This window comes from Triturus cristatus, chromosome 3_2 (assembly GCF_964204655.1).
Source record: "Triturus cristatus chromosome 3_2, aTriCri1.1, whole genome shotgun sequence".
Classification (NCBI taxonomy): Eukaryota; Metazoa; Chordata; class Amphibia; order Caudata; family Salamandridae; genus Triturus; species Triturus cristatus.
In genome coordinates, this window is record NC_140584.1 from 154893070 (window position 1) to 154920316 (window position 27247).

A 27247-nucleotide genomic window follows, 5' to 3' on the forward strand; every position below is an offset into this window, starting at 1 on the left:
CTGCTGGTTGGGGGGATGAAGTCCTCTTGGATGCTGAGGGGTCTTGGGGGCCCAGAAGCCCTCCTGTTAACTCAAGTAAGACAGACACAGCAGGATCCCTGAGAGCTGGACGGAGGCCCGCCCTCTTTCTCCACCACTCTGCAAACGCGACTGCTAGTTAAAAAGCCTTAGAAATGCACAGAAAAAACAAAGGTTACAGGGACATTATAGCTAGGCTCAGATTTCACTCGAACAAAACCAGTGAAATTCAGTAGTTATCTTTACCTAAGCTTTCAATAACTTTCGACCCTGCAATGCACTGCTTATGATCTCGTATATTACATCTCTCTTGACATGGCAGTGACATCACTGATAGCATCTCAAATTAAATCCCTGATGACATCCTCCACTGAGTGTGTGTTTTGTAAAGTCTTTCACACGGAAAAATAAATACTGACGTACTGCATCATTAAATTCATATTTTTTGTGTAGTACTAATGAGTTTCAGTATTTTTACACATACTATCATAAGTATAATTCTCCTTTTAAAGTGGATGTACTATTTATTAGTGGGCTAGTCTGTACACTGACATGTGTCCCCTGATAATCTATGTCTATAGTACTGCGTTGCAATAGTCTAACCTGTTCATTAAGACTTTACTCTGTAGTGGTGGCTCAGTATAGTTCTGGTCTATGACATACTTACCAGTTTCCTAAGACCCATTTCTTTTGTGAAGAATGACTGTAGTAGTCGTTTCTTAACAAGCCTTTCTCTAGGTTGGTGACTCAGTGTAGTAGACATTTGCAATAGACTTAGCTCTCTGCTCCCACCTTTCTCTAGGATCAAGAATGATTTCACTAGTGCTTTGTGAAGATAGTGCCTTGTCCTTTAAGACCTCTACTGGGTGTGTGTTGTAGTGCTGTGTGTAACATGTACATCTTCTCTAAAACAGAGGTCTGCAAACAGGGGGCGGGGGCATAAGTGATCTCGGGGGGGGGGGGATAGGCCATATGTTTAGACCTATTTCAACATTGCCAATTTAGCAGAATGATTATGGGAAGAAACGGTGGGGTGCAATTTTTCTTTCTTGGGGGAGGGGGAGCATGAGGAAGTTTGAGTTTCCAGTGCAGGGGACTCCCCTTTGATTTCGCCCTGCAGGGGCAGTAAAAGTTGCTGCTCCTGATAAGGGGGGAGGGGCAAAGAAAAAGTGCCAGCTCCCAGAATGATGATGGCCACTGCCTGCTGGTGCGTCGGGGGTTCCCCCGCCTCCCCCAATGACCCCTGCATTGTGGGACTCACGCCAAAAATTTAAAAATAGGGATGGCTCCCATAAGTGGAGCTGGCTGGGGCCATAGGGGCCCTAGCTTCCTCAGCTGTCCGGAACAGTAATTTAGCTGTGGATGAGGCACCCATTTAAGAAACAAAATGCTGCTCCTGCGGGCACATATGATGTGTGCTGGCTGGGCCGTATGGCCCTGGGGCTACTCCTCACTCCGCCCCACCCCTCACCCCCCCCCCGCCCCCCCCCAAAAAAAGCTAACATTAAAAATGTGGGTGTCCTAGGTGTCCACTGCAACATTATTATGAAGAGTAAAAAAAAAGTGACAATGATAATAGATCTAAAGCTAGATAGGTTCACTTTTTAGGTCTCGCCTATGCAGCGCGCATGCGCTTAATAGGAGGACCTTTAGCCGCCGCTCTGCTCTTTTTGGAAGCACATAATTGTGCTTGTGGCAGCACCCACCTTGCGGGAGCGAGCAGGGCCGCGCCCAAAAGCACGAGTATGTGCTTCCAAAAAGAGCCGACTGCACATGCACGCACCACTCCCAGGCCAGCAAACACACGATTGCAGTGCCAGCAGTGTATGATGCCTTCGGGGCTTTAAAATAGCAGCATTGCACGGCTATCAGGTACTCTGTGTTTTGCTTTTACTGTGACAAGCACACGTGTGCTTCAAAATAGCAGCATTAGTTATTCAGTCCTGCATAGCTATCATTTACTTTGTGTTTTGCTTTTACTGTGACAGTTTTCTCATCAATTCCTCCCTCATGCTCTATCTTGCTTTTTTTTTTATCATTCACTGTGTTTTGCTTTTAACTTTTCTCACTATTTGCCACCACCATGCCCCCCACACCCACCACATCCACCACCACCACGTCCACCATCACCACGTCCATCACCACGTCCACCATCACCAAGTCCACCACCGCCACGTCCACGGCCACCACCATCGCCACGTCCACCATCACCATGTCCATCACCACGTCCACCACCACCACCACGTCCATCGCCACCACCACGTCCATCGCCACCACCACGTCCATCGCCACCACCACGTCCATCGCCACCACCACGTCCATCGCCACCACCACGTCCATCGCCACCACCACGTCCATCGCCACCACCACGTCCATCGCCACCACCACGTCCATCGCCACCACCACGTCCGCCACCACCACCACGTCCGCCACCACCACCACGTCCGCCACCACGTCCGCCACCACCACCACGTCCGCCACCACCACCACGTCCGCCACCACCACCACGTCCGCCACCACGTCCGCCACCACACGTCCGCCACCACCACCACCACCACGTCCGCCACCACCACGTCCACCACCACCACGTCCGCCACCACCACCACCACCACCATGTCCGCCCCCAACACCACCATGTCCGCCCCCAACACCACCACGTCCGCCCCCAACACCACCACGTCCGCCCCCAACACCACCACGTCCGCCCCCAACACCACCACGTCCGCCCCCAACACCACCACGTCCGCCCCCAACACCACCACGTCCGCCCCCAACACCACCACGTCCGCCCCCCAACACCACCACGTCCGCCCCCCAACACCACCACGTCCGCCCCCCAACACCACCACGTCTGCCCCCACCACGTCTGCCCCCACCACGTCCACCACCACGTCTGCCCCCACCACATCCACCACCACGTCTGCCCCCACCACATCCACCACCACGTCTGCCCCCACCACATCCACCACCACGTCTGCCCCCAACAACACCCCGTCTGCCCCCACCACAACCACGTCCACCGCCGCCATGTCCACATCCACCGCCACCACGTCCACATCCACCACCACCCGTGACGGGTAAAGTGTCACTGGAGGGCAGGGGTAATAGGAGTGTCAACCCGGCTGTACATGGGACATTTAAGGATCCTTTGGGTGCAAGAAGACGGGAATAGGGGCTAGAAGTATTACACCAGACCCAAGATACATTTTGAAGAGGCGCAATGTCAGAGGGGCTCCTGTAAAAGCACTCGCAGCATCTCTACCTCACAGTGGCATACCTGCATGAGCCACTCGCTCAAAACAAGCATTGGCATAGCCAATAAGTCTCTCCTTTGGGACCTTATAAGTGTTTAGCCATGCAATACTTGATGTTGTTGCACCAAGGATATTGTGCTGGATAACTAAACCCTTATAAGGTCCCAAAGGCGAGACCTATTGGCTATGCCAATGCTTGTTATATTTTGGTGTAGTGACTCTTTGACAAAGTCAGTAAGTCTGCCGGAGAATGGCCATGACCTTCAAGACCAATTGCATGCTGAGCATGCCAGAAAGTGTGTGCTGCGGCCGGTCCCACTGCATGCATGGCCAAAGGCCATGTGTGAGTTTGCTTGCCTGCAAGCGGTTGGACGCAGAGCCTCACCAAAGGCAAGGCCTTGCAGCCAACCCCACCCCATGGATGGCCTTTGGCCAAGTGCAACATTGGTTGGTTCCCCATGAGGCCTCCCACCCGAGCATTAAGATGTCCCCGGACCTCCGCGCCAGCTCTTTAACTGTGTCCCAGGGAGCACACCTCTGGGACACAGTTTTCCCTGCCCAAAGGGGCGTGGACAGAGAATGCAAGTGTGGTTACTCCTGGCGGGAGCTTTGAAAAGGCATGGATTTATGCATGTTAATAAAATATAACTTTACGTTCAACAAACCCCTTGAAATTCACCGATAAAGCCAAAGGTTAGAGTGATGTTATAGTGGAGTGAAAATTTCAGTGGCGGCATAAGATTTTAAACTAAAAAATCCTCTGAAATTCCCAGTTAGTTATCTCTAGTAAATATAACTTTTGCCCCAAAGGTACCTATAACTGGCCCTCTCCATGCACTGTTAATTTCCCACCTTGTTACATCACTCATGACATGTTCTATGGCTGGGGTACGAAATATGGTTACCTTAGTGCACGAGTTAAAGTTACTAGAGGTAACTGTAACTGGTGATTTTCACTGGATTTTTTTTGTTTAAAACTTTGTTGTATAGTCACTTTTACCATTGTTTATATTTTTTTCGGTGAAAGAAAACAATTTGTGAAAAAAAAAGTGTGTGTGTGTGTATATATATATATATATATTCACTGAAAAAACCATAGGTTTCACACATGTTATAGTTAGTGGAAATTTTACTGATAAAAAACCAATGAAATTGCCCCGTTATAGTTAGCGCAGGCAACTATAACTCACGCGACCGCAATCCTCTGCTGATGCTAATACTGTATTTAGACACTTATTTGCCCATGTCTTCTTCCATACATTTTTAGCTATACATATATTACAAATATTTTTTTTTCATAAAGACACATATGTCATCAGCAGAGGATTGCGGTCGCGTGAGTTATAGTTGCCTGCGCTAACTATAACGGGGCAATTTCATTGGTTTTTTATCAGTAAAATTTCCACTAACTATAACATGTGTGAAACCTATGGTTTTTTCAGTGAATTTGCAAGGTTTTTTAAATGCTAATTCCTAACTATAACGTGTGTGAAACCTATGGTTTTTTCAGTGAATTAGTACGGTTTTTTAAATGCTAAGTTTTTTTCCCTTATAATAAGCCCTGTACATTTGGTGGCCTACGGCCACCAAAAGCACAGGGGGTGGGGTAAGTGTGGATAGTGTTTTTTTCCATTGTAATAAGCCCAGCACATTTGGTGGCCTTCGGCCACCAAAAGCACAGGGGGTGGGGTAAGTGTGGATAGTGTTTTTTTTATTTTTATTTTTTTACCGTACGCTTACCGTAAGCGTACCCCGCGAAATTGCCGAAAAAAAAATAAAACCGTTTTTGCACTTGGGGGATGTTTGGGGACTCCCTCCACATGACTATGTGGGAGGGAGTTGTCAAAACAGCCCCTTTACATGTTTTTGGGCTTCCGATTTTAAAAATCTCTCTCAGTGCGAGAGACAAAATGGCGGCCGCCGCTTCCTGGTTTCGGCCGATTCGAATGTTTACTAAGATCTAAGAGTCAATCAGAATCGCGCTCGCGCACGCCACCGTACGCTTACCGTAAGCGTACGGTAAGCGTACCGTAAGCTGGCTCAGATATATATATTGATTTAAAGGCTATTTTCTCAGAATCTACTGAACAGATTTACACCAAACCTACAAAAGGCACTTCCTTGACCTAGGGACTACCTCTCTGCCAAATTTTGAGTAATTCTGTTCAGCCATTCGGGCTGTAGCTCGTTCTAAAGGTCCTATGGAAAAATGCATGGGAAAAACGCGTTTTGGGACCCCCCTTTTATCTCAGCCCCCGCTTGACGAATCCCCCCGAGACTTTCAGGGTAGGAGCGGAGCGTAGCGCCCCACCTATTTTGAGAAATTCGCGAGGATTCGTCGACCGGCGCCAAAGTTATTCAAAATAGAATGTTGAGGTTTTCCTATGGAAACGTGGTCCTAACTATAACTACCTACTGGCTATCGCCAGTAGGTAATATATATATATATATATTACACTGTGTATTTATAGTTTGGACTGGGTTTTCATAGCAAATGGATTTTTTAGTTTGCATCTTTATACACGGCTACAGTCAAAACTGCTGAACGGAATTGCATCAAATTTGGCAGAAAGCTAGATCTTTACCCAGAAAGCTTTCTTATTGTGTTGTGTAACTTCGGTCTTTAGTTTTTCAGATATTCAGGTACAACATTTATAGATATTTCATGTGCGGTAGAATCGCAGGACCGGCAGACTGGCCACTGTCAACGTCAGCAAAGATATTTGGCAGCCATTTTATGGCTCTGGGACTCAGTACCAAAGTCATAGAAATAAAACAGAAAAACCAACAGTTTAAATATTGTAGTAGCCGTGGTGCCCTAAGGAGGGAACGGGGTCCCACCAGCAATTTATGTAAGTGTTTCGGGGGGCTGCAGGGAACATACCAGCCCCCAGGAATATTTAAAAAAACTCAGTCTCCAAGGTCACTGAAACATGATCACAGGAGTGCTTATGATCATTTAAAGCATTCCGCGATGGATATGTGTGCTTCTTCAGTTGAGTGCATTGACCCATTTGGTTTGGCGCTCTGGCTGAAGCCATAAGAGTGTTAAAGAAAGACTCAAACATATGTATATGGTTGCTGTGAATAAAAATGTTTTATTTTACGATATTTTGGGGACTATTATTATTATGACACGTTGCTATGTGTGTATGTATAAGAAATGCATTGGATTATGGTCATTGATAAACTATTGTGACTTATTGACAAAGCCAATAGGTCAGTTTTATATATGTTGTTGTGCTGGCAACCTTATAAAGTCAAAAGGCCTGCATTTTATATTTTGGTGGTCTGACTGTTTGACAAAGCCAGTAGGTCTGCTTTACTTTAAATAACACCTTTTTAACGAAGTAACTTCAATTTGGTCCCTTCGCCATGCACCGCTTCTGATCTCTAGTAGTACATCACTCACAACATGTACTATGACATCATTGATTATCACGTCATTGATGACAACACTGTGCATAACGAGGATGCAAGTTATACTTACTTCAGTTAGTCAGTTAACTATAACTGGGGAATTTCAGTATTTTTCTGAGTTTAAAATGTAATGTTTTAACTGACATTTTCACCTAACTATAACGTCACTTTAACCTTTGGTTTTTCAGTGAATAAAAATACATAGAAATAAAAAAAAAAACATATGTCATTTGAGATTTCATCAGTGATCTCGTCCATCTCATTCAACATGTCATGAATGATGTAATATGTGAGGTCTTAACTGGTGCTTGGCCTTTGGGTTTTTCAGTAAATATAAATTATATAAGTAATGGGTTACATGCAGACAGTATGCAATGTGGTGTAAATAACTGCTAGCTGAGAAGATCAGATGTAAACCCCATGTTGCTGTTCATTTCCTAGAAAAACAGAGAGAGAGGATGAGAGAGAGAGAGAGATTACACCGTACTTAAATGTTTTTTACAATGTTATATTTTCACTATTTTTGACTGCGGCTTGAAGTACATTTATATTCCTACATGTTGCATCATATCGTTAATTTGAAGGAAAAAAAAAGGTTATGAAAACTAACATGGCCAAAATTCTAAAATGGGGCTTAGCACCAGGGTTTGGAAATTAAATAATAGTCAAGGGTTAATGAACTAACTAATTGATAACATACTTAGGCGATTGACAGAACCTGTTTATGATTTTATTGAGGAAGGTAATTACTGAAATTGTATCTGTAAAAGGATAAAGAATAAAAAAGCGATTGTTTTGTGTGTTCCAGAGTGCAAACATTGTATTGGAAATATACACACTCAACAAACATTTGCCAAGTACTGTGAACTAGTCTACTAATTCAATGTTCTTTTTATGTGTGTGTTTCAGCATTTTCCACCAGATTATTCTCGGTTTTGAGATTTGAAAGCGTCATTCATGAATTCGATCCGTAAGTACTTTTATGTGGCCTTAATTCACACACTTGACAAAAGTACAGTTTGATCCCACTGGGATTTCTGTGTTCTGTCTTATCCGATTTGCAAAAATCAGTGACTGAATGATGCTGCCTTGTTATTTCCCATATTCATAGCAGTCTAATCTGAAATGTTTATCTTTTAAGTAGCCCCTACCCAATTTCTCTAAAAGACAGCTTTTGGGTGGGTGTGGTGTTTTTTTGTTTTTTTTTTCCTTCTTTTATTTATTATTTTTTTAAAGATTTTATTAAGGGTTCAATGCAATACAACAACCACATGGATGGTAACCTACAACCGTATGCGCATTTAAGGAACAACTACAGCAAAATGATCCTTCGTAGCAACAGCAGGAACATCACTACAAAAGGAAGAATAGAAGAAAAACTGGTCATTATAAAGGGTACTCTATTGTCCCCGTTTATCCCAGGGCACCCAAAGACAAGGCGGTCGCTTGCAAACAAAGATAACAATATTATTTAGAGAGGCATGTGAGGGAGAGAGACCATGAGGAAACCCCAGTAGCTGTTCCCGTCGGTCCAAGTTCTGACCGCATGTGTAGTGGTGAGAGTCACCACTCCAAATAGGAAGTGTGTTTGAAGGAATGAGCAAGGCAGTCTGGTAGATGGACCTAAAGAGCAAGACTCCGCCATGCCATGAATTAAGCAGACCAGTTCCAAGTGAAGTAAGGCCTCACAGCAGAACCTAGTTCGGCCGTCATCTGGGAAAATGGGGGCACCGCAGGAGGGGGGAGTGAAGGCTAACTGAGGGCTACTTATTATCTAATAAGCTCCCGGTAACGGTTAAAAAAATATTTCATCTATCGGACCACATTTTCAGTTGATGTGGGTAACTATTAAGGGCGGCCTTGACTTGGTATTAGTTAATTTCTCTGACAATGTTTTTAATTCCCCACGAAATAAGGTGAACCACACACTTGATCAATGTCTAGCAGCCTTTTTGCTCCGTATTCATACTAATTTGGAATTCATTTGTGGAGGCTATTTTAACATTCAGGCTTACCCTCTTCCAGCACTCCGTGTATGTGGCTACACTAATCGGGATGGGTGGTGTCAGGAAATTTGTAACAATGAGTATGGGGGTGCATTGAATTCCATTTTTATTAAGCATGGCCTCCTTATGTTGAAAAGTAAAAGTGGGGCTAATGGGGAACCAATTCCATTTTTTTACTGGTAGAAAAGCCTCTAATGTTATTGATCACATCTTGGTGTCTGTCTCGGCTAGTTCTCTGATTGGCAGTCCTAGTATTACATAGACTGTGCTAAGTGATCATTATCCCATTAAGTTATTTTTTTCCTATGGGGCAAGAGCCGTCAAGTATTTTGCTTAGTTACTAATATTGCTCCTACCAGGCCTAATGGAGTATGAATTAAATGGGCATGAATTGAGCCCGATATCATTTTACAACAAGCATTGGCATAGCCAATAGGTCTCGCTTTTGGAACCTTATAAGTATTTAGTTATGCAGCACAATATCCTTGGTGCAACAACCTTAACTGTTGCATGGTTAAACACTTATAAGGCCCCAAAGGCGAGACCTATTGGCTATGCCAATGCTTGTTTTTTTATTTTATTTTTTATTTTTATTTTTTAAAAGGACAAGCAGTGCTATCCGGCTCCGGCTGCCACTTCGAGATAGAGAGAGGTGTGTAGAGGTAGAGAGAGGGAGGTGTGTATAGAGAGGGAGGTGTGTATAGAGAGGGAGGTGTGTATAGAGAGGGAGGTGTGTATAGAGAGAGAGAGGTGTGTATAGAGAGAGAGAGAGAGAGATGTGTGTGTGTGTGTGTGTGTGTGTGTGTGTGTGTGTGTGTGTGTGTGGAGAGAGGTGGAGAGAGAGGTATGTAAGAAATTGGTTTTGAGAATACATTGTGAGCATGTAGTTTCACTATAGCTGCTATGGATAAGGCGCATACCAGACATTATGTCAGTCCCCAGAAGTCACATGGGCATTTCAACTCTCTCAAGACACTCCTAATGGGATGGAAACTAACCGCTACCACTTCCCCCTTGTTATGCTGCCCATAGGGGAGGTGCATAGAAATCCATTGCCCCGGTGGAAGAAGCCAAATAATTATCTTGACGCACATGTCACATCATTATTAAGTCCATAAGTAGTTAGTTATCCGTGTTTAAGTGAAAGCCTGATAAGGAGAAATGGGCGGCCGTGAATACTGAACGTTCTGTCCATAGAAAGTAATATCTGCAGCACGCGTTTATGGCAAACCATGAAGGCGCTAAAGCCATCATGCCGTGTCATAAAACGCAAAATTAGTTTGCCACGTTTAGATGAAACCTGACAAGGAGGAATGGGCTGCCGTATAAACTAGACGTTCCATACATAGATAAAAGTCTATGCAGCACGCGATATGGCAGACGGTGATGGTTCGCTGCAGCGCATGAAATATATCACAAGCATTGGCCGTGAAAGTGATCGCGATCACCAGATGGCGCCGGGAGCAGCCAGCGGGAGGAGCGGAACGCGCTCTGTGGTGGGGGAGGGGGAGGAGCATTGCGCGTGCTTGGGAGAGCAAGTGAAAGGAAAGCCAGATGGCGCCTGATCGAGCGATGCGAGGAATAAGCTTTACTGTGCGCGTAACAACACTCTCTAGGCCAGCAAAGCTTGTGGTCCGATTTCTAAAGCCCACTCACTAAATGTCTCGCCAGACCAGCACATGCGCTGGGTCAGGCGAGACCTAAAAAGGGGTTTAGCTCGCTTTTAACTGAATTTAATTACTGTCTAAATGAAGAGGTGGTTTCTAATAAGGTGCTGTCCAGTTTTAACCATATTATTTGCTCCATTAATTCTCTCTGACCCGGAAATCGAACCTCAACTGGGTTAGAAATAAGGGATTGTTCGACCATGCGTGTACCCATGCTTCGCAGCTACTGAAGGTGGCTTTACATAGTTCCCTCAGGGATAATACGATAGTTCAGTCTCTACGTCTTGAGTATAAAAATACTTGCCGCTAGGAAGAAGGTATTCCAGAAAGAAGCATGGATAAAACTGACTCTTGGTGCAGAAACGAATGATAATAAGCTATTCTGGGACATGGTTAATGCTCGTTTTCTTAAAAATGAGATAATTCTTGAGTTAAATTCTTTTGTTTCTTGCAAAGCGTGGGTAACACATTTATCTGATATATTTAAACAGAACTGTGAGAATAGTGGTTTAGAACTGTGTGGGGCTATTTGCAGGTGGGACCCTGTCCCATTGGAAATTTCTATTGCTGAGGTTGTCCAAGCTCTATGTGATAGTGCAGGGGAAAGGGCACCCAGGCCAGACAGGTTGCTGGTAGATGTTTTTAAAGCAGCCAAGGAATTATGGGGCCCAATCTTGGCTAGGGCTTTTAATGCAGAAATAGTGGACTCTATACCATCCTCTTGGGCAATCTCATTAATTGTACCCATCTACAAGAAGGGCAATAAGTTAGAACCTGAAAACTGTCGTCCGATATCATTATTCGATTCCTCAGTTAAACTGAAGAGTAGAATCCTATTGAAGAGGCTGGAGGAGTGGGCTCTGGAATTCTCCATTTTTATCACCAGCACAGTATGGCTTTAGGAAGGGTCTTGGTGTTAAATGGTAGCGGCAGTTTCAGTCGATAACCTTTCAAGTATTTGCCCGGCGGTAATCGCCTCTTATACCACTCTATAATTTACCAATGAAAGAGGCAGGCGCCGGAGACTGGAAGGCAGGAAACAAAGTTTTATTCCGTCGGAGCAGAACACATCAGATCAGACAGCAAGGTATCGTCACGAGGTGCTCTAACTGCATCTCTGAGACCTGGTCTCTTATACACTGGTTTATTGCTTTATTACACATAGTACATTCTTGAGATTCCCTTGAAGTATGGGGGAATATCCCCTGAAGCCCTGGTTCAGATCCGATCCCACACATATCTACAGTAGAAGTTCCCACCCCACCCACAGTAGGAGATGGCTATTGCGCAGCAGGGTATTCCGCCAATTCCTGGGGGTGTGTGTGACCGGTCGGGTCTCAGGGAGTAGGGGCTTTGATCTACTGTAATCCCTTTGATGTGGGGTGTTTCCCTTACAGTAGGGGCAATAAACTGCATCCGCAGGGCTAGGTGATGGCCTGGGACCAGTTCAGACAATGGGGCGCAGAGGAAGGGGGTTATCAAAGGAGAGGCATGACCATGTATAGGTTGTCGGTCGGAAGTGGTTCCGTAGCAGGGTCGCGCAGAAAGAGAAGGTTTATGGCCTGTATGAGAGAGCGGGGGTGGCCAGCGCGCGGGGGATGCTCGCAGCGCCAAGGGGACCGCGCTGGCGATTGACAATGAGTGGGGAGAGAGTGGGGTGCCTAAAATGGCGGCCGTGCATTCGCTGTGCGTGGCGCTGGGGAGAGGCAAGATGGCGCAGATAATGTTCAGTTTGCAAGCTAAATTTCCACATTGGGACCTAGAACAAAGTGTTAACCTAGATCTATTGATTTTGAAATATACCAGGGTCAAATTGGGATCTCTGCTTTGCTGACCTAAGCAGTGCATTTGATTTATTTGACCCTTCCATCCTCTGGTCAACATTGCTCTCTTGGTGCCCCTACAACGATTATTGGATTCCTTGCCCGTTTATATGAGAAATGATCTAGTCTAGTCCCATATGGCCCCCAAAGGGAGTGAACTCCAAAATATAATGTTTGTAAAGGCATAAGACAGGGCTGCGTCCTAACCCCTTAAAGTGTTTTCACTTTTTATTAATGGGGTGGATGACACTTTGAAGGCCTTACAAACTGGTGTCCTTCTGCGTTGCTGTGTGTTCTATACCGGTGTTATTATACCCCAACAACACTTTATTGCTATGTAGGACCCTGGTTGGCTTACAGAAACCGATGAATGCTTTTGGGGAGTTTATGAAATCAAAAAAAAATTGTGTTCAACAAATCTAAAACCTGTACCATGGTATGTGGGAATAAGCCTAAAAAATGTGAGATCATTTTTTTTTTTTTTTTTGATAATACTCCAATTACTAGAATTGGCTCCTTTTTTAGGTCTCGCTGAGTCGGCGCGCATGCGCTGCTCGGAGAGACATTTTCTATGTAAGATTTCAAAGTGCTGCTGGCTGCCCTAGCGCTTGTGTGCACACGCGCAGCTGCCATTCGCAGCCACCATGTATGTTTCCTCCGCCCGAGGCGCCTGTTTGCCTCTTCACAGCTGAACTATTCTGCATCAGTGCACATATTATGTTCGATCTTCTACTGCGGCCAGACACTACAATTTTTCCCAGTGTTATCCCACATACTTTCTCCGTGAATGACAGCCTTGTCAGTAATTTTCAGTCTTTTGTATTCTAACCTTTTAAATCCTGCTCCAAAACACTACATATCTTCCTACTTTTACATTTTTAACACATCTCACTTTTCATGTCACCACATTTCATTTCTATCTAACCTCTTCTACAAAATCTTACTTCCAAGTGATGTTTGCTATCCAACCTATCCACTTTCTTTACTCGCCTATTCCTCCTTCACCAAATAAAGCATCCTGTACGACTGTAAGAGTGTTGGGTGCAGATCCCACAGTAGGGAATTAGGGGAAGTTGTGTGGTTGAACGGTTAGGCGACCTTTAAATTTAGCCAGGGAGGGGGCGTGGCCAAGATGGCGGGGTGAGTGGACGCTTTCTCTGTCGGCTCCCGCTCCGCTGAACCCCTAGCCCTGATTCCGCAGCAGGATCTCCCCCCAACCTGAGGCTCAAACCGGCGGAGGGGATGGCGGAACTGAGGGGGAAGCAGCTCAGAGACCCGGGGCCTCGGGGAGGTCACGGAAGAGAACGGAGGGCGGTGGAAGCTGGGATGCCGAGAGGAGGCGGAGCTTAGCGCCTGGGGGAGACGGCAGCGCTCTCGGCCTGCACGCCACGAGAGAGCCCGAAACCGCGGAAGAGGCCTAGCGAGAGGCGGAGTGGTGAGCGAGCCCGCGATAGGACGCGAGAGCGGTCCCATGCTGAGCAGAGAGGTCCCGTAGACGGAGGGGGGACGCAGCCCGGACGAGTAGAAGCGGACGAGGGAGCTCCACCCAAGAGAGCCCGGGGAGACCACCAGAGGCCAGCAGACGAAGGGGAAGGAAGCGGCGACCCCAGCCTGTGGGGGCTCCACGTCAGGAGTTCCCTGGTGGGTGGTCTCGAAGGGGGAAGACTACAGGAGCGGCGAGGCCACCGGGGCTGGAGCACACGCGGGGCCCCTCTCCCGTCCGTGCCCCCACCCCGAGCCACGCGGGATCGGTGGCAGAGGGGGAGCAAACGAGGAAGCTGAATCAACCGCAGGGGACCGGAGGGGCTGGCACGGAGACGGACTGCAGGACCAAGCCCAAGGGAGAGACCAGGCGCAGGCCGAGAACACGGAGGAGGCCCACAGCCACGTGCAGAGGAAGGCTTTGGCCCGTGGGTCGGCGCCATCGGGTGCACCAGCGGTGTGACCCCTCCTCAGAGGTGGATAGGGAGGGGTCTAGCCCTGTGTGGTGCCCCTGCGGCGGTGAGTGGACGACGCCCAGCGGCCGAGCGGCAGAGGCCGGAGCGCGAGCAACCGTCGCGATGGATGGACCCGGGGCTGAAGTAGCGGTGGCGCAGAGCTGCTGAGGGCAGCAGAGACCGGCGGCTGAAGCACTAGGGTGAGCAGAAGCGTGGACGTCGCCCCCCCCCCCCCCCAGACAGGCGCTACGGCGGAGGAAGGGCAGAGGGCCCGGGGCCTAAAGTGAAGGGCGGTGGCACGGCGATCGGAGTAGCCCCCCGGGGAGCGGGGACGACCCGGAGCAGCGAGGACAGCTGACGTGGCAGGGGGGGCCGAGCCAGTAGGGATCGGGACCGCCGGGAGTCCGATCAGAGCACCGGGTGAGGACCGAACGGAGAGCGCAACCGGGCTCGCAGCGACCACAGACGCCCGTTGTCGGGAAGTTCGTCCTGAGGAGGAGGGGCCGGAGGACGAGGGACAGGTGGCCCAGAGGAGCGCTCGGACACGGGACGCCCGGGGGACAAACCCGGCGCAGGGTCAGCAAAGCGGTAGAGACGCCTGGACTTCAGACCCAGCGGACATGGCGGGAAGTAGAGGTGGACGGAAGTGGGAGCGTACTCTCCCCGAACTGTTGGGCCGGCAGTCGCAAAGGCTGGACAGAGGGCAGCGGACACCTCAGGACCCCGGATCGGCAGCAGACCCCGAGGGAGGGGAGGCCCCGCTCACCAGATCCTTTATGGAATCCCTCTTTGGATCTCTGCGGGAAGACTTTCAAGTCCTGAAGAAGGAAGTGGCCAGTGAGGTGAGGGAGATCAAACGAGAGGTGGACGGATTAGGCGAGCGGGTGGCCACGGTGGAAGAGACTAGCCAACGACGGGATGAGGAGGTTGAGCACTTACGACAAGAGGTATTGAGGCTACATGACCAGCAGATCGATCTCCAGGCCCATGCCGAAGACCTGGAAAACAGGTCTCGGCGAAACAACATACGGGTCCGGGGGGGTCCCATCGTCAGAGGAGGGAACGGACATTGCTGGCTACTTGGGGGCGCTGTTCCGAGAGGGCCTGGGAGAACCAGAAGGGTTCCACGTCCGAATCGACAGGGCACACAGAGTAGGGGCACAGCGGAGGGGACCAGCGCCGGCCCCGGACATTCTAGCCTATCTACCAGACTTCCCACTTAAAGAGCGGATCATGGCAGAGGCGCGGAGGCGGCAGCCTCTGACCTTCCAGGGGCACCCGGTGGCCCTCTATCAGGATTTGTCGGCAATCACGCTCCAGAAACGGAGGATGTTCAAACCAGCCACCGATTTTCTACGAGAAAACCAAGTTCCCTATGCTTGGGGCCACCCCTTCAGGCTCATCTTTCGGTGGAACGGGGTTCAGTATCAGCTGCGCTCCCTGCGGGAAACCTGCGGAATCCTGGGCCTGCCAGAAGGAGAGGAAGATGCACCTTCCCCTCGTCGGGGGCGCGCCAGAGGAGGAGACTGGCGGCGGGTGACAGGGCGGCGCTCTCGGGACCGTCCGAGGCGGGGCGCGCCCGCCGACCGGGCTGAAGGGGACAGAGCGGATCCAGAGGTGGTCGAGAACACTGGCCCCAGCGACGTCGCGTTAACGGCGTAGAACTGCTCCGGGGGGAGATCACATGAGGATACATCAGCTTCCAGGTTCGGGGTAGGGGGGAGGAGTGAGAGGGGGGGGCTGGCGGGGGGGGGGGGCTAGGTGGCCTAACGTCCACTGGAGAGGGTTACCAAAGACTTGTCCTCTAGAGGACCGGACTTGGACTATGCAGACAGGGGAATTGGGGTTAGGGAGGGGGGTGTCGTTGGGGCAGTTGTTGGATTGAGTTGGGGGAACGGGTTGGGGGGCAGGAGGGGGAGGTGGGGGTGGGGGCAGTTGAGGTTACGGCGAGAAGGGGATGAGAGAGCGGGCACCACACCAGGAAGGGGCGCAGGGGCGGCAGGTCACGGGGCGGGGAGGGGGCACCGTCCAGAGCAGGACAGATTGCAAGACAGGGAAAGGGGGCAAGACAGGAACAGCGACCTCACGGAAATGCCATTTGACACCGGGGGAGCATAGAGCGGGAGGGGCGCTACTACTGCATGTCACCCACAAGTCTTAAAATAGTGACACTTAATGTGCGGGGCCTTAACAACCCGACCAAACGGCGGGCGGTGCTCTCTTTATTGGACGAGACTCGGGCGGATATCTGTCTACTTCAGGAAACGCACCTCCTACCCAGGGATTGTGCCAGACTGCGTTCTCACAAATTCCCCACGCAGTTCTTCTCCTCTAATAACACCAAAACAGCGGGGGTGGCGATACTGGTGGCTCGACTATTTCGGGGAGAGGTCCTCCACAAGCTAGCGGGGCCGTTTATTGGTCTACAGATTCCGGGTGGCGGGCACAGCCTTCACAATTGGATCTCTATATAGCCCGAATGACCGGCAGGATAGATTTCTCGAGGCAGCGCTGGGGGAGGTGGCGGCTACACCGGACAGACACATAATTGTAGGGGGAGACTTTAACCTCGTTTTCGATTCGACACTGGATAGATCTGCCCAACGGTCGCAGCAGGCAGGGGAGTTCTCAGCGGGCAGCAAGGCTCAGCTAGTAGACATGGGACTGAGGGATCTGTGGCGTCACTTGCACCCGACGGAACGGGACTACACCTTCTACTCCCATGCACATAAAACTTACGCACGGCTGGACCACTTTCTAGTGACCGAGCCAGTTAGCACGCTGGCCACGGCGGCGGACATAGGAGTAATCTCCATGTCGGACCACGCCCCGGTGGCGGCCATCTTCTCGGTACCGCCGGTGTATAATACCCCTGGAGTGTGGCGCCTTCGGGACACCTTACTATACAGAGGGGACGTCATCAAACAGGTGATCGCCGCGATTCGGGAGTACCAATCCCACAATGAGAACACGGAAACCTCCAGGGCGACGCAATGGGCCGCCCTGAAGGCAGTCTTGCGGGGGGAGTTCATCGCGATATCGGCGGCGGATAATGCACATAGACGTAGCAAACGGGAGGAACTTACGCAGAAAGTCAGGGAACTGGAACACGTGCATCGCCGAACGGGGGCTCCCCGGATATGGCGGCAGCTCCAGGGAGCGAGAAAGACCCTGGTCGCTTTGGATATGGACCGGGCGGAATACGCTGCGCTTCGTCTTAAGCATGCCTACTACACCGGGGGGGGGATCGGTGCGGCCGCTTGCTAGCGAGTAGGCTCCGAGTGGCGAGACAGAAGCACCGGGTGAAGGGGATCACCGACCCCTCGGGGTCGACAGTCACGGAGGACGGCCTCATCGCGGAAGCTTTCCGCCAATACTACGCGGACCTTTATGCTGGGGACTCCCCGGATGGGCGTGCCACGAGAGGGTACTTGGAATCGGTCTCTCTGCCCACGCTGATGCCGCTGCAGGCGGAGGGACTGGACAGGGACATTAGAGTGGAGGAGGTGATCTCCGCCATTGCCAAACTCAAGTTAGGTAAATCTCCGGGGCCGGATGGATTTACCGCCCTCTTCTATAAAACGTTCTGCACTACACTCGCACCGATCCTCACACGCCTCTTTAACACCTTCGCGGAACAGGGGACTATGCCGCGGGACTTGCTGCGGGCGTCACTTACGGTTATCCCTAAACCGGGGAAAGATGGCTCACAATGTGGCTCCTACAGGCCGATATCCTTATTGAATGTGGATCTAAAAGTATACACGGGGATCCTAGCGACCCCGATTAGCCCCCCTGCTGCCGGGGCTCATAGGTCCAGATCAGGCAGGCTTTGTTCCCGGGAGGCAGACAGTGGACAACACCAAACGGATCGTGCACATTATAGAAAAGGCGTCACGGATCCGGGGTGAGAGAATGCTGCTGGCGGTAGACGCCGAAAAAGCCTTCGATCGGGTGCACTGGCCTTATCTAGAGCAAGTGCTCGAGAAAGTGGGGATACGGGATAAATTCGGTAACATGATATTGTTACGGGACTCCAACCGCGGTGGTGAGGGTTAATGGCTGCAGCTCCGGGAGCTTTCACATTGAGAGGGGCACGAGGCAGGGCTGCCCGTTGTCACCCATACTGTTTGCCTTGTACATGGAGCCGTTTGCGCAACGTATTAGGGACAACCCAGAGGTGAAAGGAGTGAAAATGGGCGGGTTCTATCACGCTGTCCGCCTATATGCGGACGACGTGATCTTCTCTCTGGAGGAACCGCTCCGGGCCTTGCCGGCATGCCTCGAGGAACTGACCTTGTTCGCTGCAGTTTCCGGATTTAAGATGAATATGGGGAAGTCGGTGGCCCTGGGCCTGTCGCTTACGCCGGTGACCCGGACGCGACTGCAGCGTCTAGCCCCGATAGTCTGGTCAACGGGCACGATCCCGTACCTGGGGATACAGCTGGCCCCCACCCTGCCGGAGATGACGGCGGTCAATTACGCTACCCTAGGCAGGAAGATACGGGATGAATTGGCAAGGTGGGACCGCGGTACCCTGTCGTTGCTAGGCAGAGTGGCAGCCATTAAAATGACTATCCTGCCCCAGATACTCAATCTGTTCCGGGCGCTCCCGTTGACGCCGCCGGTTGGGTGGATCCGGCAGATGCAGTCTGAGCTGGGGCGGTTTGTGTGGCGGGGAAAGAAACCGAGGCTGCGGCAGGCACTCTCCCTGCTGGCGCCTGAGGAGGGAGGCCTGGGCGTCCCGGATCTCAGCAAATATTTTCAAGCAGCTCAGCTGCGATACCTGGTGGAGTGGAGCAAGTGGGAATCGGATAAACATTGGCTCTTCCAGAACCAGGCGGTGGCGGGTCGGCCATTGCAGGAAGTGCCGTTCCTGCGAAGGGCCCATCGCCCAGCTAACCTCTATGCCTCCTTTATCACCAGAGTGCCGCTGAGGGTGTGGGACGCCACAAACCTTGCATACGGGTTGACCTCGTTTCCGTCCCCGCTGACGCCCTTGGTGGACAACCCGGACTTTACGCCGGGTGTGCAGAGGGGAGCGTTTGCCCATTGGCGGGCGGCCAGCTGTAGAGCTCTGTGTCACCTATACACTTCAGAGGGGATTATCCCCTTCTCGAGCTTTAGGCAGGAATACATGCTGCCCGAAGCTGAGAGAATGCGATATCTGCAGGCTCGACATTGGGCGCTGAGCCCTCAGTTGAGAGAGACCGCGGATAGGAGACTATCCCAATACGAGCGCTGGCTCATGACTGGGTCGTCCGACGCGAAGCTTATCAGTGATCTCTATAAATTCCTCCAGTTACCTTCCTCACACTTTTATCACCGGGGCCGGGTGCGCTGGGAGACAGAACTAGGCAGGACACTAAGCCATAAGGAGTGGGAACAAATTGCGTATAGGGCACGGCACTCGGCGTATCACACAGGCCTGACAGAAACTCTCACGAAGGTTTCTATGTATTGGTACTACACCCCGGCACGCATTCACGCAATGGACAACAGTAAAGACTCGAGATGCTGGCGAGGGTGCGAGCAGGTAGGGACACTGACCCACATTTTGTGGGAATGCCCGCGACTGGGGGATTTCTGGAAGGAAGTGTTGGACACGGTGGACTCCCAGTTTAACATTGAATTACCACGTCTACCGGCCTACATCCTGTTGGGCCTCCCTAACGCATTGATGTACCCGCTCAGATCTCGCAGAGGGAGGCAGATAGCGATAGCGCTAGGAGCAGCCATTCAAAACATTCTCACACACTGGCGAACACCCACGCTCCCCACAGTCACAGGGTGGTTGCACAGACTATGGTACGTGCTAGGAATGGAGAAAATGTCACTGATAGCAAGGGGGGAGGTCGAGCAGTTTAGGGAGATCAGGAGGCCGTTTATTTCTTTGCTCGCCAACGAATTCAGAGAATTGACATGTCCCAGATACCTCAGACTCTTACGGCTTGCGTAACCGGAAGGACAGGATGGGTGAGGTCATCTGAGCAGGGAAGCACGGCTGGGTGACGTAGCAGGGAGCAGGGTCTTTGGACATTAGCAATGGACGGGGGGGGGGAAGGGGGAGTGGTGCAGGGGGGGGGGGGGGGAGGGGGGAAGGGAGGGAGGGTTAAAAGTTTGCCGGCACATGGATCCCAGGAAGTAGGGAAGCTCTCAGAGGATGCTATGAGGGAAGGGGGAGAAACGGGATCACCCCGACAGGGCGACAGGGCCTAGGGGGGACCAGGGGGAAGAGGACGTTCCATGTGATACTTGCCGGCCCCAGCGGTTGTAGGCGTATGCATGGACTGTTATGGATGATGCTGGTTTGTTGTTGGTACTTAATAAAGAGATTTAAACATAAATTTAGCCAGGGATAGTTTCAAGAGGGTTCACATACAGTGAAGCTTAGACAGAATTCAGATGTTGGATGTAATCACAGGGACCTGTTCATAAGCTAGAATAGCACAAGAAAAGAAGCCGCTTCACTGAGACTGGTCGCCATACTGTAATCTGCTGGAATGACACTCTTTTCTGCCCAAGTAGTGCCAGATCTGCAGCTCGTAAGCAATGTCAAAACAATTAATGTTCAACTCTCAGAAAATCCTTTTTCAAGCCGGAGGTGAATGCAAATGGATTTCCCATAGTTAGAGCCAAAACCTCAGCCAGACAGCTGGGATCTAGCTTCATGGAGGCTGAGCTTCGAGATCGGGTCACGGAACTACAGGTCTGAACCCCCCCTCCCCCCCCCCCCCCCCCCCCCCCCCCCCCCCCCCGCCACTGTGCATTCTCATGCATCATCTTTTGATCTCTAAACAAATCTTCCTGAGCTTCCTCCATACTATCTCCAGTGCAGTACTTGCCTCTGTTGAGTTTGTTACATGCGTGTCCTTCATTTATCACTTATCTGCATCAATTTACTTTTCAAAGAGTTCAATATCAAAAAATCCCGCTCCATCAGAACTTTCGCAGCCAGCATGATCACTTTCCTGCAGGTCATTAAGTTCAAGGTCCGGAACCTTAAACTTTTGCCTACAAATTATTGTCTTTCAGGTATGCTAGCTTGATTATTTTAAAGGAAGCAAAAGAAGACTACAGTACCCAGAATGCATTAGGTCAGCACATGAAATTCCAAGACTGGAAAGAGTATCCATTATGATCTGGAAGGAAGTGGTCACCCTATTTACAGTGCGTAACACTTCGCCATGTTGCAACCGTCTTCTATTATTTATTATTGGCACAGAGCATACTATTCCAATGGAAGCATGCTTTAAGGCACCCCAGTCACCCAAGTACACCCAGCAATCATTACTTCCCTGAAGGGCAAGCAGCAGCTCTCATAATTTCTGTCACTTTATGTTGCAATAATACTGTTTTCTTTCTTTAAAAAAAAAAGACTTTGCAGCCCTATGTACGTTCACAACATTTATAAACAATGACTTCAAGTAGCAAATTTTGGCAACATAAGGAATTTGGACTCCAACACACACATTTGTGGAGCCCTCCCCAACGCCTTCAACCGAGAAAAACGAACAAGTTAACTTTTTTCAGTCCTAAAGAGCACATATACCAATTGCCATCATGCCGCAGTGAGTCACCCTCAAGCTATGCAGCCGGAAACCCACAGAAGGAGAAGCCTTACAAAATCCCTCTCCTTTCCTCACTATTGCTTAAAGTAGTTTTTCGGTCTCGCTGAGTCAGCGCGCATGCGCTGCTCGGAGAGACATTTTCTATGTGAGATTTCAAAGTGCTACTGGCTGGCCTAGCGCTTGCGTGCACATGAGCGTGCACGCGTGCAGCCGCCATGTATCTTTCCTCCACCCGAGGCACCATCTGGAGCGCAGTCACTTTCACTTCTTCATTTTCGCGTGCGCATCATAAACCCTGCTTGCCTCTCTTCCTCCTCCGTCCTCGCCACTGTTCCGCTCAGCCTGGTTTTCCCGTCTGTGTCGGGCCGCTGATGCCACTTAACCGTGCGCGTCGAGAGGGCACGGCGAAGCATCAAAAGCAGCAGTGTCACCGGGCACCCAGCCTCCTGGGGCACGACAGCTCTAAAGGTTAAATTGCTTTCATTGTAATTCCACGCAGGGTTTGACGTCTTTTTAGAGGGGTGTCGCATTCCGTCAGGGAGTGTTTATTTGGCGAGATGTACACGCTCGGAAAGACCTCGATATGTATTATAAATGCCCAGTGCCTCGGGCGTGCAGTGGTCTCTGAGCTTTTTCTGAGGGGAAGTAACATTCAGTTGTCATATCACACATACAGGGTGTAGGAAGACTCTGTAAATCCCAGTATCATTGAAGGACAGATTTCACCTGCCAAGTGTACAATTTTATACAAGAAGCATAAAGAGCATTTCAAGTATATCTGCTTTTACCGTCCACCAAGCAAGACTATGTTGAATTCTTAGTTGCTGCACAGTCTTGTACTTTTCATCCACATAATTAAAAAAATAGAGAACCTCCACCGAACACACAATGTGGTAGTGTGTTCTGTTGTTCCCATTTTTGTAACAACAGTCATGGTTTTCATGGCATTCCAGCACATTTACTATGCTATTGCATTTTCTTACGGAAGTGGGAAGCCTGTCAGTCCATTATGTCTGGTCCTGGTGTTTGATTGTGTAAGATTAGCAGAGAGTGTAGTATGTTGAATTCGATAGTAGGGATTTGCATAGATTTGTGTGAAGGCAAACTGCGTTCAATCTGCTGCCTGTCTCACCCTCGCTCTCCCTTGTCAACTTGTTTAAAATGTTAATGTGGGTTAAAGAGCGTCTGTGCGGAGAATGTCGATGAAAGCCTGCAGTTTTGCAGTTATTCACAAACACTGCCACGTAATGCAGTATTGCAATACTTCACACCTTTCACCCCTTGCTTCTGTTGTGCTATGGCTGTATGTCATGTGTGCATTTGTGTTTTTTTTTTTTTTTTAGTTTTTTTTAACTTTTCTCTGGTTCAATATGCAATCTTATAGGTTTACACACATTGTACTGCCTCAGTTACTATGCCTGGTTGGGGCAGTAATGGAACGGAAAGCTCGCCCCTCAGCAACAATGTTTCAACCAGCAGTGATCGCTAATATAAAACCAAACCGGGATTGCTAGAATCCAGCCAAGGTACTAATAATCGCACCAAGAAACGACTGTCCCCCAGAATGGGATTGATGGCTTAATCATTGGACCTGGGGAAAAAAGAAAAAAAACAAAAAACCCCAGATACTCAATGGACTCCATTCAGAAGATGCCAGAAGGATCTTGTATCCGGATTACCGGTTCTAGCCAGGTCCAACTTAGAGACCAGCAGAGTAGAAGCATACCAGTCATTAATAGAAGGAGATACAGAGTCCTTCCACTTCCTGCATATCTCCCTCCTGGCTAGCAGTATGGCGTAAAAAATAAGCTTTTTTGCCAAGGAAGGGACCCCTTGATAGCAAATCACAAAAAGGAGCTGGAGGGGCAGAGAACAGGTCATCCCCCACTCAGAAATCTGTATACAATAAAGGACCTGTTCCCACAGTGAGCATTTGATTCATGTATCCATTGCAGTTGTCATCTGATTTTAGACGAACTGTAGAGCAAGTGTTTTAATGTCATCTATGCTACTTCTAGGTATGGCTCACTATTCAAAGGAAAGACAAAGGTTATTCAAACGAGATAAGGAAAAGACTGTCTTTTTATCCAACAATAATGTCTAAAAACACCCACATGTGAAAAAAAGTGTAGAAAAGGAGTGATGGCGCCTCACGGTAGCAACACCACAGAGGATAAAGCAGGAAGGTACTCGCCTGCTACCTCAAGATCTCATCATCAGCTGCCACCACTCCGCAGAAAGGAAATGTGTGTGAGAGAGTGTAGACAAGAGACTGGGTAGTAACCCAAAACGCAAAAACTGCTAGGGTGTGTAACAGAAAGAAGAAAAGCTGTGCAGTGAACCGTGCACCGTAATAGACCCCACAGTGTATGTACACGAATTTGAGTTGGTTCACACTGGCTTTCTACTTTTTATTCTATGCTGTGTGACCACTCATATATAAAATGCCGACATGTTTCATTGCCATTTGGAAAAACTCACGGCAACTTCTTCAGGGCGTGGGGTATTGTCATTTCACCCTTTAGCCTTGCTTGATCAGTTAAAAGCAGTTCTGTTGGAAAAAAGACAGACAAACAACACATATCCAAAATATTTGGCTTCTGGTTCAAAAGAGCCCATTGCTGTATATACACCATTCCCAACTGAGTATCCCCCAAAATGTTTACCGGGATGTTGCCCATCGTGGGCATACCTTTACCCTCGAGCTTGTGTGTATATGACAGCGGTCACTTGTTCAGGGCTCATCCCCTCGACTCCTATCGTGAGTCTGTAAATACACAGTGAAAGACATGAATCAAAAGATTTGAATTACAAGTTTTTAGAGGAAACGGATATCGAGTTCCCAACGCTCCCTGTGACATAGACTGCTATTTCTCTTAGTCTAGATACATCCCTATATCGCTGTTGTGTAACTCCTCATGTGTAACTACTGCTTAGCGGGGGTTGGTCTTCTATCAAAGGAGTCGCTCATTTTGAGTTCTACCCGCCGTATGGGGTATTATCCCTCATATGTCCCGCTCATGATACGATTCTTAGTGCCTATTGCGTGGCTCATACAAGGTGTATCTACTGTTGATTGGTGGAGCCAAACTCTTAATAAGAAATTGCGGAAAAATTGCTTTACGTAACGGGTCAAGGCGTGCCCTTTTTGGAACCCACGGCCGAGCCGAGTTAACTAGTGCAGGTATCCCTTAGCCTGTGGTATGCCCTGCTTTTTAAGAAACCCCCCTTATTTAAAAGGAAAACGTATAATCGGACTCACCGATATTGTGTCCGTGTCCGGCATTCACTCAGCACTGCAACAACGCAGCCGCTGTCAGCCGAGACCCCTTGATAGCAACCAAATATTACTGATGTAAGGTCCAGGGTAATGTTAACACCATCAGAAAGTGAAAGTCTTACTAATGGCTTCCCAGAATGGGGACAAATGCGGGCACTCAAAGAACATGTGAATGTCGGAAGCAGCCACCAAACCACATTTCGCGCAAGCCACACTACTCCCTACGGTAAATTTGGAGAGGCGAAGGGGTGAGTAATATGCTCGATGAATGGTGAAAAGATGGTTCCTGCGTAACAATGCAGGTTTGACAATGTCCCACATCAACGTACAAGACGAATTCCAAAGATGTTGTAGATCGGGATTGGTGACATGCAAAGACCAAAGCTCCTCTGGCAATAAAAATATTCCATCCATTTCCTCCATGATTAGATTGCACCACAGTGAAATTTCCTTCTTGGCAGGCAGTTTATCTGCCAAAAGCGTTATAAGATGACTATACGCACCCAAGGGATATTTAACACCATGTGGAGGTTGAACAGAATATGCACGAGACCAGCTCGATATTTGAAGATACTTAAACCTGGAGAAGTTTGGACCAATTTTAGTGCAAAGATATTCCCAGGGTATCAAATCCCCGTCAACAAATAGGTCACCCCACTCCTCCAGTCCAGCCTCTCTCGTAGACATAGCTAGTGCATCCCCTAACCAGGTTGGACCGTCAGGGAGATCCCACAGCGGTGTCCTGCTTCCATAGTACCCAACTTTAATGGCCTTAGACATCTGAGCCCATATTCTAGCCATACCCCATAACATTTTCAGTTTAATTTGTTTGAAAAACTTGGGTTTCCAAATTTGAAAAGAAACCCTGACTGACTTACCCCTTCTGCATCCAATAACATACAATAAATGGACCCCACTCCATAACCTACTGGACTCTTTAATAGGATCCTGGCGTGAGATAGCTGGAAAGCCCAGGCATAAGCCTGGAGGTCAGGGGCAGCGAGCCCTCCTTTTTCCCTACGCCTGCTGAGTTTTTTCCAGGAGATTCTTGGAAGATGTTTATTCCAAATAAAGGTACTAATATCAGACTGCAATTTTCTGATAGAGGCGGGATAAAAATATAAGGGTATCGTATTAAACAAAAAAACTTTAGGCAAAATGGACATTTTAACAAGGCTGACCCTACCCAGTAGGGAGAGCGGAAGATGGGCCCAGGTCTGGAGCAGCTTACGACATTCTTTTGCAACTTTTGAAAAGTTAGTAATAGTGATCTGATCGAGGTCAGCTACAATATCCAAACCTAGATACCTCATCTGACTCCCTGGCCGGATTTCAGAATTAAAGGTACTTTGGTCAATATTCCAGATCATCATCTCGGTCTTTAGAGTATTAATTTCATAGCCAGAGACCCTCCCGAACTCCGAAGCCAACTTAAATATTGCTGGGAGGGCCTCATGCGGTTCAGAGGTAAATATAAGGATATTGTCGGCATAGAGGGCCACCTTTCTCTCCCAGCCCCTGTATGCAAATGCCTTGATGTTTACACTATTCCTCAAAATCTGGGCAAAAGGCTCAGCATATAGATCGAACAGGAGTGGGGAGAGAGGGCAGCCCTGTCTGGTGCCCCTCGAGATGTCAAATGGGTCAGATAAAATACCGTTAACCAATACACGGGCACTAGGGTTCCGATAAAGAAGACCAATCGCCTGACGAAATCTGCCCCCCACGCCAAACCTTTGCCAAGGCCTCCGACAGATACAACCAATTGACTGTCGAAGGCCTTGGTGGCGTCCAGCGTGAGAACCGCCAAGGGCAAAGACTTCAAACATGCCATATCTATTGATCCAATCAAATCAAAAGTCAGTTCAAAAAGTTGTCGCCCCTTAATAAATCCCTTCTGATCAGTGTGTAAAATATTGGGAGCGACTAGAGCCAATCTCTTTGCAAGAATGGAGGCAAAGATCTTATAGTCTCCATTCAAAACAGAGATTGGTCTATAAGAACCGCAGGCTGTTGGGGACTTCCCTGGTTTCAAAATTACAGTTATAGATGCGTTATCCCATGACACAGGTGGTCGCACTCCATCCAGCAAGATCTGATTAAACAGTGTAACCAGGAAAGGGACAAGTTCCTGCTCCAAAGTTCTATATATTTCAGCAGGCAGGCCATCAGGCCCAGACGCCTTTCCTTTCTTGGCATCCTGGATGGCTTTCCTTACCTCTTCTTCCGAGAATTTACTATCTAGCATTACTGACTGATCAGCGGAAAGAC

General features: G+C 49.1%; 1 protein-coding gene across 1 annotated transcript in view; it reads left to right on the plus strand.

Moving 5' to 3' along the window:
- STT3A (STT3 oligosaccharyltransferase complex catalytic subunit A) overlaps positions 1 to 27247 on the plus strand; it is a 145783-nt gene that overhangs the window by 16239 nt on the left and 102297 nt on the right. The window contains exon 3 of the mRNA XM_085647394.1: positions 7602 to 7662. Coding sequence (XP_085503520.1) covers positions 7602 to 7662 — 61 coding nt within the window. The remainder of the gene's footprint in view (positions 1 to 7601; positions 7663 to 27247) is intronic.